The sequence below is a fragment of the Chlamydotis macqueenii genome, chromosome 7 (genome assembly GCF_036417535.1).
Source record: "Chlamydotis macqueenii isolate bChlMac1 chromosome 7, bChlMac1.mat, whole genome shotgun sequence".
Classification (NCBI taxonomy): Eukaryota; Metazoa; Chordata; class Aves; order Otidiformes; family Otididae; genus Chlamydotis; species Chlamydotis macqueenii.
The window spans coordinates 5,895,944-5,908,865 of record NC_141562.1 but is presented as its reverse complement, the minus strand read 5'-3'; the positions used below and the strand labels follow the sequence as shown (position 1 = coordinate 5,908,865).

At 37.4% G+C, this 12,922-nt stretch overlaps 2 protein-coding genes across 2 annotated transcripts; both read right to left on the bottom strand.

Annotated features, from left to right (window-relative positions):
- Positions 1–740: 740 nt before the first annotated feature.
- On the bottom strand, positions 741–5,484 carry LOC104481956 (pulmonary surfactant-associated protein A). Its single transcript, XM_086752369.1, has 5 exons — positions 5,444–5,484; positions 3,448–3,527; positions 2,585–2,662; positions 1,881–1,958; positions 741–1,117 (listed from the first exon to the last, which is right to left on the bottom strand). The coding sequence occupies exons 1-5, from the start codon at positions 5,482–5,484 to the stop codon at positions 741–743; spliced, it is 654 nt and encodes a 217-aa protein (XP_086608495.1).
- A 4,440-nt stretch (positions 5,485–9,924) lies between these two features.
- Positions 9,925–12,922, bottom strand: LOC104481955 (pulmonary surfactant-associated protein A). The gene is made up of 4 exons (XM_010123299.2): positions 12,772–12,922; positions 12,107–12,169; positions 11,209–11,286; positions 9,925–10,486 (listed from the first exon to the last, which is right to left on the bottom strand). Exons 1-4 carry the CDS (start codon positions 12,920–12,922, stop codon positions 10,110–10,112), a joined length of 669 nt encoding a protein of 222 aa, XP_010121601.1. The 3' UTR covers positions 9,925–10,109.

The following is a 12,922-nucleotide window of genomic DNA, read 5'->3' as shown; positions in this document are numbered from 1 at the left end:
GCTCTTGTGTGTCTTCTTCCACATGCATCCCATATGGCATGGGACTTCCTGTGCTGCTACTATGCTCAGTCAGGGAAAAGGGATTAGGAGTTGCTGGAGGAGCTCAAGATGTGGCTTCTGGCCACCACTTTTCAGGTATATGTAGGTTAAAGACCTGCTGACTCTAAAGCTTTCCCAAGGGAAATACAATGTGGGTGAGTCCCCTGTGTGCTCATAGCTCTGTTAATCTAGTGACACTGCTTATTTCTCCTTTTAGGGAATCTGTTATGGGTGAAGATGGCCAGAGAAATGCAGGCTGAGCAACAGCAGTGGTAACAGGAGTGTCTGTATGGGTAGGCTTGCGGAGAGAAACTTACAGAAACGATCAAAATACACCCAGCTTTGAGGCTTGCAGGTAAAGGGGTGCTGGAAGATCTTGTGGCTGCGAGTCCCTTTAGGTATGCGCCCAAGAAATGTACTTTTTGCTCTTGTCATAAGTAAGTCAGCAGGTTAACAGAGCAGTAGGTCCTATCAAGAAAGTCAGTGGGCAGTGAAGAACAAAACAGACAAAATAGCCACTGCTCTCATTATAACTAATTTCCTCTTTACAGCTGCCATTTGTTAAAAAGACAAATCAGGCTGCGGAAGAGTGACTTGTATTTTTCATGCTGCATTATCTGTGTTCACTAACAACAAATCCGGAGACAAGGGACAGGAGTGGGTGTTCCAGGGACCCTGCCAGAGAGCAGCAGGGCGAAGCACTAAAACTGACAGACAATAAGGCGATTCTGGTGGCACCTTTTGTCATTCCAAGTGCCATCAGTGTACATCTCCACACATTCCTCTTCCTCTTTTTGAGAAGGTTCATTTAAATACCAGTTAGTATAGCTCAGTTGTGTGCTATCCAGGAACTGGAATTTGTTTGGAATTAGGGATTCCTTTATCCCCAGGTAGGCATAGGTATTAAAACTTTTCACAAAGAACAGAATGGCATCATTCTCCTCGGAGTTCCTTGGAGTGGCAATAGACCCTCCAGCCTCTTTGCATTTTTCCAGTGTAGCATGGAAATTGGTTTTTTCCCCACTGGTAGCAAATATTTTTCCTCCAGATGCTGTTATCTCCTTTTCCAAGTGGAGAACTGAAAGATGAGGTGAAAGCTGTTAAACTTTTACGCATTGTTTTGTGGTCACTTTGCTGTCAATTTTAATTCCCACTATTTTCCTCCATAACTTTAGATTAAGCCCAGGGAAAGGTAAAGAAGATGAGAACTTAAAATCAAATATTGGAAAAAAAAAAAAAAGGAAGGAAAAAGATAACCTCCAAAAGCCAGAAGAAAATTGAAAGGATGAGGGGAAGGAAAAAAGGGAAGAAACACAAATATATAGACAATGAAATAGGTGAAGCACAAAAGATGTTGGAGGAGGGAACAAAATGAGGAATTCTACATCTGGAAAGAGTATATTATTTTCTTTGAGTTTCTGTACTCTGAAATGGTTTGTAGTATACGAGGGTATATGGCAGTCCTTGAGTGAGTAGGATCTTAGATGTGGTCTGGTTCTGATCGTTCTGGTATGTTTTTAGTGTTCAGTTTATTTGTCTTTTAGGAGCATGAGGTGCCCATGAAACGCTTCTGCTTAGGCAGGGATTTTAATCTGATAAATTTCTGGCTTGTTTGCACCCTTACTTCAGAGCTGTTACCTATGTGTTTCCCAGCAGTTATGGAAAACCACTCCCCCCAGCTCTGCCAGCTTTGAGAGTTATCACTCTTCTTTCTACCAGTGAACAAAACATACATGGAATACAATAAAACTGCAGAAAATTCTGCTGTCCTCCTAAGAAGCCATTTTGTTGCTCATCTTGCTTATGCCCACTAATCCATCTACTAAAGGCAGATAAATTACCTCCTTCCAGTCTGGAAATCCAATGTTCTAAGTGACAGATGATGTCTTCCATTTCGTTATCAGATGGTGGTAGGAAACCTATGAACAAAACCAGTTATTACACACTTTGTGTTACAGTTTGAATCAAGATAAAACAGAGGTAATTGTTAAATTAATATGACTTTTTTAAATATTTGTTTGAACTGTTTTAGTTTACTGCTTATGTTTTAAACAGGGGATCATTTCAGACATTGATCTTTGTAGGGACAGGGAATACATTCCTGGAAAACAACCTGCAGAGCAGTGATGTTTATGGAAAACTTGAATTAGCAAACTGAGTCTTTGCTCCAGAAGTGACTGAGTCAGTCCGGGCGAAACACTGGCACTTGTGCAGTAGGTTTAGTTGATTTTTAACTGTCTCTAAGGATTGTTGGCAGAATCTTCCAGGCTGTTCAAGTGCTTGCTTGCAGCTCCAACCTAACACCTAGCAACAAGTTTCTTGTGGCCTGTGTTATGGAAAATGATATCGTTTTCTCTGTGAATGGAACCATTGTGTCTTTAAGTAGGAGCATCTTATTTCATACAGGGAATTAATAAAGATCTGTTTTGTTTTCTATCAAGTAGAACCCACATCAGATTATACAGTAGAGCACTGAGTTTACAAAGCATAAAAATGGAACACAACAGTACACTTAAATAAAAATGGAGATGGTAACTGCATGTACCTGGTATAAATCCTTCGTATTTCCCATCTTCAGGCAAGTACGTGAAACCAGGCAGTGGAGGAATTCCTGCTGGTTTACCTTGAGCACAGCATGGGAGCAGGAAAAAGCTGCTCCTAAGATTTTGTGGAACTGTGGAAACAACATTGCTTAGTCAAATGTAAACCAAACTGGTTTACTCCCAAGCGTAGAGTCCTGCATTTAAAAAAACAAAACAAAACAAAAACACCCAAAACCAAACAAACAAAACCAACAAAATTTAACAACAACAATAACAGATTGGTTTGAGGGAAACAATTGCTAATGCTTATTCTTCCATTACGGCATCCATCTTTTAAAGTATCTTCAGCTCAGGTGATATCCTCTATAAAAGTAGGTAAAAGATTTAATAAATATGTTGAGACACAAAGAAAAAAAAACTAAAATGAAAAGGTTTGTGATACAGTCTAAGAGGATTCAACATAATTTAAGCAGAAACCTAATTAAAGATGTTCAACTTACCTAGCAGCTCCAATATGAAATAAAAAGAGCATGTAACTTGAGATTAGTTGTTACCTACAGGAAATACAAAGAACATGTAATATTAAATGAATTTGCATAGGAATAGAAATTTAATGAACTTTAAATTGAATGATGGGGAGTTTTCTTTGAGAGGTAAACACTTAAAATGTGAGGAAAATATTTGAGAGTACTTTCTTGATTTGTAGAAACACTTTCACATGTTTAAAAAACCCTACAAAACAGCCCTGGAGCAGGATAAAGCAATTTCTCAATACATATTTGAAATACCTAATGTTTCCACAGAACAGCTGTGTAAATGTTAAATTGTAAATGTCACTGAAGATAAGCCAAAACAAGGAGTTCACCTGAAATATAATATGCACCAGGAACACCACCATCATTTTCATTATAGACTGAGGACTTATCAGTGAGAATTACGTGAAGTCTTGTAACAAAACAATCTCATAATTGTAGCAGCAAAACTAAAAGACAATGGTCAGTCTGCCCGATATGTAGAGGAAACAGCCACAGAAGCACATACTTAAATAACTTTTGGAATACTCCAGGAGTAGTTTACAAATCATAAATAATAAGTTTTATCCAACAGAACAATGACCTTTCAGTGAAGGAAAAAGCTGCTCTAATCAGTCCTGTAAGGACTCTACATTTCAAGATGCAGAGCACTGGTGCAATGGAAATGCATTGCCATGCACTTTTTAAGTTATCCTCAGCTGAGAGGTGTTTCTGTCTCATGGAGACTTCTAGGACAGGAGTTTGAGGCTGTGCTCCAGTTCAAACAAACAAATGTGCTCACAGCATCCTCGTGGCGTCAATCCAGCATCCTGATGTGGTGGTGAAGCAGCTGAGGAGTAGGTGCTTTGAGATGAGATGGGGAACGTGAGTAAATATCCATATTAGTCTAAAGTGCTACTGGATCTAAGCAAGCCTAGATCACCTCCACAGGCCCCCTACACCTTCACACTTACCTCAGCAACTGATGTAGAGTCCTTTTGTCATTGCTGTGCCCACAGAAGCCTGATTAAGTCCTGCAGGACTGCTTATTGAGTGCCCTGGAAAAGGCGCCAGTCCTGTGAAAGATAAATAAGCAGTACCCAGCTGTATGTACCTTGACAGAAGAGGGCTGTTTTAAATTTGTATGAGTAACCTTTGTGAAAAGGTCACAGGCAGAACCTGGGCCTTCACATCCGTGGTGAGAACAACTTTAGTGCTTCAATTGCATCTGGAAGCAACCACAGGTTAGGCAAGTGTGAGAAGAGGCTGAGGCTTGGCCTCATGAGTGGGCTTCACATGCTGGCTGATGGCCTGGGAAACTTGGAGGGAGATGAGTTTTCTTGTGTGACAGACTACTGAGAAGAGCTGATGTAGATTTGATAAAGTCTAAACTTTTCTTCTCTTGATTTTTATCAGCATATTGATAAGATGGAGCAAGATAAAATAGATGGATATTTAAAAATACCTACATTTCTACTACACTTGTTTGTGATTGGCTATTAGAATATTCTACGTAACTATTGTAACTTCTAAACTATTTTTTGATCTTGCCTTGAGCTGTGTATCATAGAAGCTCAGCGAGATTCAAAGATACAGATCTGATAAAGAACAAACAGTTTTTGAGTGTTGAGGCAACTTTTCTTCTGTGTTTCCACCTCTATCATAAAGAGGTTTTAAAATTTCAGTGCTAGTGAAGCAAATGAAGGATATTCTGTGAATAGGTTCAGTGTTGCACAATGTAGGTAGGTAAATGCAACACATGCTAAGGACAAAAGTTGGTCAATACTGCTTTTGTAGCTGCTTCAAGAAATACAGACACTAGAGTTGAATTTCAGTTTATGAAAGTGGGTGTGTGTTCCTTCCATCAGCCTGTTTGTTAGCCTTTCCTTTGTATACTTAACCTCCTGAAAGTTACTTTTTTTTCCTTCGTAGTGCTAGTCACATCTCAGATAACTTTGAAAATTCCTTTATTTTTCTCTTAGTTTATATTTCAATGGCCTCAACCCCACTTACATTTTCTGTTTACATTGATTTTGTGCTGTTCTGCTATTGTTTCCATCCTACCTTGCTACCACCTTGTCCTGTGCTTTCTGTATTTCTTTTTCTCTTCCAAATCATTGTCAGATTGTCCCCAACAGCTCCCTTACATCTGCAAGTATCAGGAAGAGCACATGGTACCTAGTGTCTCCCCTTCACAGAGGAGGGCTGAGGCTATTTTTGCTGAGCTTTCAAAACAGGAACCAAATAATTCAGCAAGTTACGGATACTTGGGTGGCAAACTTCAATGTGGCTTTTTTTTTTTTTTTTAAATTATGAGCAGCATTGTAGAGCAGAAAGACTTAATTTTACCTGTAGACAGTGTGATCAGTGCTTGTACGTGCTATGGCCATCTTGCTCCACTGACTTATGTGTGAAGGATCCAAGTGGAGGTCACTAGATGTTTCTGATACATCGCTTGGTGCAGCTCAGCTGAAGAACACAAGAAGAAATAGAGCTTTGTGTTTATAACAAATAGAAAGCAAGATTATATCTCATCTCTTCAATAGCTGTTAATAGTAAAATAGCATTCTAATGAGAGAGAGAAAATACCCTCACGTTTATGAACCAGATGAAACTATTATTCCATATATCTGCAGTTATCCTCCATTATCTGCAGAAGGAGGTTAAATCTTTCACTACAGTCTTTACTACTATAATGATCATTGCTGCAGCCTCCTCAAGGGTTAAGATGCCCTTGCTGTACAGTTCCTTTTGGCTCCTCAGCCAAAAGAGCAGAGATGGGTGAATGTTTCATTCCAGGTTTCACCTGGCATCACACAAGGCTGATCACCCTTGAGCCAAATTCTGCCAAACCCTGGTTTCCTAAGAGGAACTTGAACTAGAATCCAAGTCCCCTTATCATTTTAAAAGGTGCTACTCTAATATCCAAGCATCCTGTATTGATTGTGCTTTAAACCCAACTATGTTTGTATAACTGTAGGTTAATATGATTTTATGACAGTACATTTCAACTTCCGATAACGAAAATCACTGCAATCTGACACTCTTGGAGGTCCAGACAAACATGTCTGTTACACCATTACACAAGACTCAAAAGAACATTGTTTTCCTCTGGTTCATAAGAATTGTATAATAGGGCCATTAATCTTTCTACCACTTCTCAGTGTGGTTTCAAAACCAGCTAACAAATTTCCTGGTGGCAAATATTTCTTCTCCTATTTGCACTTACTGTTCTTCTAAAGAAAAGTTGCAAATAAATGTAAAATGTATGATTAACCTTCACCCTACTTAGTATTTTCAGCACTGCTAGGATATTGCAGCAGCAAGTACTGGTACTTTTCCACCATATATTTTCTTTTCTCCATAAAGGAACAGGAACAAAGTAATTATTCTTCTTTAAATTTGACTTAAAATTTTTTAAAAAGTTAAATAAAAGAGGCAATGGTCACAATTTATACAACATAAGGTAGCCCTGCCAGCCACTGTCATATCCTGCCAGTTACTATATTCACATAAGGTTGAATTTTAACTCAATTTTGCCAAGAACCATGGGGCTTGGATTTTTTAAAATTAAGTTTCTACAAAAATCAGGAAGCCATGGAAAAAACACTTATTTGCTGTAATTGAAGGTCAATTTATTTACATGTGGTAGGGATTGACAGGGGCAGGGGAGAGGTTTTTAGAGTGCTCAAAATTGTTAATAGTATTTCTAAGTTAAAACACCTAATGAAGTTATACAGTTATAAAAGAGGATATCACTCTAGTCTAGAGAGAGTTCTGAAATCAATATCCATAATTTTTATAGCCAAAGCTCTCACTATTAAATATACTGTAATAACAATTGTATTGAACTTCTCTTATGTGATAGGCAATCCCTTTGCTTCAGAAAGGATTTAATTTTTGTGACCTTTTAACTTCTGAGATCTTAATTTTCAAAATCTGCTTTTATAGCAGTTGAGAAATGAATAAGTGATTTTCTGAATTAAAGATCTTACCGTTAGATTCCTTTTCTATAGCAAATTATTATAAAGTAAGAAAAAAAAAACTAACCTGGATTCTTCCTGGTCTGGTCACTATGCATCAGGGATTGTTTTTGCTCATTGCATTTTTAAGGAAAGATTTAATCAAAATTATTTATCCTATAATAACAGAACTGAGAAGCAATTTGTTCTCTTTCTTCTTGTGCCTGACCTCTCTGTCCATGAAAAAAAAAATAATCCATTAATACACAAATGCAGAATTTGGATCTTTCACAAAAAATAGACTGAAATGCTTATAAATGTTTTAAACTGCATTCGATGGTTTAAACTGATAGGGTTATACACACATAAAAAAAGCCTCTGAAGTTCATCAAAGTTAGGAGATTAAAGTCCACGCAAAAGAATGTGGCCACAGTTTATGAAGAAGAGAGGAAACTGGCAGCTGTCCCCTTGATACCTTCAGTTTGATAGATGAGGCACAGTCATGACTTACTTTGGGCACAGAACAGGGAGGGCTGTTTCAGAACGGTAAAGGCAAAGGCTAGAGCGTAGTAAGAGATGATATCTTCATATAACGTTGTACTCAGCTTATTTCATGGAAATAACTGAGGAGTTTAGTTCAGTTACCTGCAATGTTACAGATCTCACTGTGAACAATAGAGGGGAAAGTGCTGCCTAGCAGTTCTTTGACTGGATCTGAATAGATTTTTATTTTTAAGCAGCATATGTGAGGGGTTTTTTTCCTGTCTGGGTGTTTTTTTTTTTTCCTCGTAATAGTAATGGCTTAAGCAGAAAGAAATTGGACTCTGAGACCTAGCCTAGATGATTTGCTTATTGATGTAATAAAAATTAGCTTTTGATTAAAAAAAAAAAATCTTATTTTTCTTAAATGGATAAAAAACACCCAAACATCTTTAAGTTTAGATCTGTGTTAAGCATTTTTAAGATTTTTACACATTGAGGATTTTAACAAGGGAATTGTACAGTCCTTCTGTAAACCCAAATGTGGTGGAAATAAATTGTTGATTAACTAAAGGAATAGGATACTCCAAACCTATTTGGAGATCTAGGTAAATGAATGTGAATTTGATTCCAATAATAAAACATCATGTTAGTAGAGTGAGATTTTTTTTTTTCTCTTTCTCCAGCATAATGCCTTCTTATGCCAGGTAATCATCTTGCTCTAACAAAGAAGCCGTACAGTTGAAAGACTCAAAAATTGCTAACAAGGTTTACTTATTAAAATACTAATGATTAAAACTCAGGAGGTAGATGAAGTTTTAAGTAAAGCTTCAACTCTTTTCAGCAGATTTAGTGCAACTGGTCAGAGCTAAGCCTAGGAAAATTAAAAGGTATTCGTTTAGCCTTATATTATCTCTAAGTAACCTGAGAGTCAAAATTTTTGTTATGCTATGATCTTATAAATTAAGAAAAAAATACTAACCTGGATTCTTTCTGGTCTGGTCATTATGCATCAGGAATTATTTTTGCTCATTGCATTTTTAAGGAAAGATTTAATCAAAATTATTTATCCTATAATAACAGAACAGAGAAACAATTTATTCTGTTTACTTAGTCCCTTCCCATTTGAGATTTTTAGCCAAAATGGTATCATGGTCATAGGTCTCAAAGGAAGCTATTTTGTAAAGCAGGTTGATACTTTGAAATATATCTGGTGATACTGGTGTACTTTCCTGTTTCAAAGTCGCTATCTGCTCTCAGATCAGCTGGAGTGATGTATGCAATGCTGGACATGAATCCTCCACTGCCAAAAGTGTCCCCCCCCATCTCCTGTGTCTGAAGATGCTAAAGTTTTCCTACTTGACAAGGCTTGAAATGACCATGTGAATAGATCCCATCTCTTCCTCAATGCAGACAAAGGACAACACTGCCCAGAGTCAAGTCCAGGTTCCTATGGGCTCCCTGCATAGAGCCAAATCTGGGGGAAGAGAAGATGAAGTAAAAGTGTTTATGCGTGTATTTTAACTCCAGTGGTTTCTTATTTTCCCTCAGGTGGTGTGAAAATGATAGTGGCTGAACCCAGGACTTCCTCACTGCAAGATAAGTGTGTGAGAATTTGCTATTTGTGGTACTTGACTGAGCTCCCATTGCTCACCAGCTACCCAGACTGGTAGTGATGAAAATATTTGGTGAAAAGACAGTTCTTGATCCCAGCAGATTTCGGTCACAGTCTGACTGTGTGGTTGCTTGGCATGATATCAGCAGAGAAATAGCTTGTGTTTTGAACAGATTGAACTTCCAATCTAACCTGCTCCTTCAAAATAGTATGTGGTTGTCCAGTGGTTTGGGAGAAGACAGGTGGCCTTCTAACACTGCAATGGTCATAATTTTAGGACGGAATGTGATCTTTTAGCAACAAAACACAGTCCTCAGTATTTTATACACATATTTCTATGTCTGTGTAGATCTAGTGCAATGTTTACCTTAGTGTTTTATAGATAATTTTCTTAGTTTCAGAAGCTACTAATTGTAACTACTGCTAATATTTTTATAAAACAACAGTTAGATAGGGATGCTGAATGAATCAGTGCATGCTTCAATATGACACAATACAAGCCCTATAATTCAGAGAGACGTACAAAACCTGAGACCAAAATTGCTCCAGTGAAGTCAACCTCTCTGCATCTCTTTGAAGGCAGAACTATTAAATACTTGGAAATGCTTTCGCTATGAAGCCATAGGAAATTTTAGCTTCAGACTTTTTTAATATCCCAAGTCAAACCTTAGAATTTTCCTCTGATCTTCACAAAGGCACAGTGCACAGAAACAGTCTGCCATGAAAAAAATGAATTCTGAGCTATTGCTAACCCTCCAAAAGAGACAAACACATCAGATTAATGCACATTTTAATTAGTTAATCACCTACTATAGCTGTCATTTTCTTAAGGATAAAAAATAGTGTAATATGATTAATTTTAGATTTTCTGACATAGAATAATTGCAGAAATCACATAAACCTGAGACACAGGATATTTAATTGTCTCCATGCTCTCAGGTGGCTGAAAGGCCATTCTTTAAAATTCACATATTGTGAGGCGATACAGGTTGCATTTTTTGTCATTCCAGCTCCCATCAGTATACATCTCTACACAATTTTCTGCCCCTTTGCCATTAGGCTCATGTTGGTGCCACTTGGTATAATTCAGAGGCATGCCATTTATAGACTTAAATTGACCTGAAGCCTCACTCTCTTTAATGCCCAAGTAAGCATATCGGTTATACTGTTTCACAATAGCCAAAATAGCTTTATTCTCCTCCTCGTTTGTGGGAGTTGCAAGAGTTCCTCCAGCCTCTTCACAGGATCGTAGCGCTGATGCAAAATCTACTTCCTTCCCATTGCTGGCAAGTATTTTGTCTCCTACTTCTTTTATTTTCCCATGCAAAGCAAGCACTAAAACATGAAAAGAAAAAAACTAGTTAGCTTTTAAAATTTCCTATGGCATATTAATAAGAAAGGAAATAGAGAAATCAAGAAATGAAGAGAAAATTAAAAGCAGTAAGAGAAACAGAGGACAAGAATTAGAGTAAAGGATGAAGAGGAATAAAGATCTTCAAAATTTTACCAGTTCACTAGCTGTTCACTAAGTATATTGTTATGCTGTTTGTCACTGAATTCTCCAAGACAAAGATGCCCCACTAACATTTGCTACATACACTATCAGCTCTATTATATTGTGTGTACTCTCTAGAGAGGATTGATTTGCTTCAAATTTGAGCAAGTGAAACAGAAATTATAATTTCTATGAATTCCTTCTTAGTACAAAACAATTTAGCACCTTTAACAATATGGTTGCTGATAGATAAAAATGTTAGCAATGTGGTACAAGGCTGAGGAGTTCCTATGAATCCATGTGGAAAGTTCAACATCAGTTGGAATATTCTTTTAATAAATCAAATTTGAATAAATGCATATTAGTGTTCCTGAGAGAAATCTGCTTCTCCAGGGAAAATTAGTCCTGATCTCCCCTGCTTCAGATGAGAAAATAGAGTTTTGGGAGGTAGCACCATTTTCAACTGGATTTCTTTCCTGTAAGTCCATGATTCCATAATTAATTTTGCCTATGGCACTTAAAACTGATTCTGAGCTTAAAAAGTAAAAGTGGGAAAAATTACCTCCTTCAAGTTTGGAAAGTCGCTCTTGCAAATTTGCTAAAGCATTGTAGAGTACAGTGTCCAGAGAACCAGGCAGACCTACGCAGATAAAAATAAAAGTTATACAATCAAGCAAAACTAGGCTCTGCTGGTAAGAATAATTCCTTGGATAAAACTAATCATTTTCCAAAACTAACACACAATGTATTTTTTTTTTAACCTCGTCTGACTTAAGATAAATGTTCCCAGTATTTCTTCACACTGTTGTTAACCTATGTTAAAGCAAACAAACAAAAACCTCTGACCCTCTGAAATATTGTTAAATCCCCTCTGCACAGAAGATAAATTTTTCTAGCTTGAAGCCCTACGTTTGTCATGTCTGTGAAAGTGGCTTTTGCCAAAGAGAATTTGTTTCACTCTAACAATCGTTAGGGAAAAGGCACAAGGGAGACTTCAGGGACAGAACAGTTCCTATGGCACACCACCACTTTATTTTTAAACTGCTGGGATCATATTTTAATGTGAACCATAAACACTAGTATAGGAGGGTTTCTGCATAGATTGTGTGAAATACAGTCCATCCAGCACTGCTTGCTGAAGACAGGAACTCACTGTAAAGGTAGATACTTTTTTTTTGTACAAATTTCCATGGGTAACAAAGGTCCTACATGTAGAATAAATTTGTTAGTGTGCTCTCAGGACTGTGTTCCCATTATTCATAACTAAAACAAGTGGGAATGTAGAAGCATAAAATATTGCTGCATCTCCCTCTCTCTGAGTTGCAATGTTGCAACTCTTACTGCATTTCACAGTCAGTAAAAGGCAACATATTTTACCCAATAAAAAGACTCCATTTGACTGGCACAACATTACATGGACATCAGCCCTTCTCACATGGTGGTCCAATATCCTTTCTCACCTTGTGACCAAGGAAGACCATATCTTCCAGGAGACATCAGGTTTCCAGAGGGTCCCATGAGACCTGGAAAAGAGAAGCATAATTTTCTTTCCAATTGATGCATATTCTGGGGACTTCAGGATGAAATACAATGTAATCTCAAACTGAAATGTATAACATTTATGAATAATTTCAATAGTGCTTTAGCCTTGGTAATAGAACTGGAGAAAGCATTTCTGCATAGAAAGAAAACTATACAATGCAAAGAGTGTTCCTTACCAGACTACTCTTGCACATACCATCTTTGAACACGAGAGAAAGATGCCAGAAGCCTTTTAATTAGACTTGTAAATAACTTTTTTTTTTTTTAATACTTAAAAAAAGGGGAAAAGCTTCTGCTGTGAAAGAAGCCATTTCCTTTGGAAAGCCAACAGAAAAGCACTACAAAAATATTTATATATATATGATATTTCTATGTTTAAGTACTGATAACCTCCCAGATGAGAGATGAGGCTTATCTTTCTTTTAGGAAAAAAAAATTAAACTGACCATTTCCTCCATTCAATTTTCCCTCCTCTTCTTAACACAGCTGCTTCCTTGAGGGCACACATCCTTCTGTGTTAATTGTTTTTATTCATGCAGCCTTTATGACAAGGATTTGCTGCAACAAAGGGAAGTTTGTTTACCTGGTAGATGTGGTTGTCCTTTCAGACCATCTCTTCCAGGCAGTCCAGGGACACCAGGTAGCCCAGGAATTCCTGGACATTTACACAGTGCATGGCAAGTCACTAGCAAAGCAGCTACTGCTGTGAGCACGTAGGATGAGTAAGACAACAT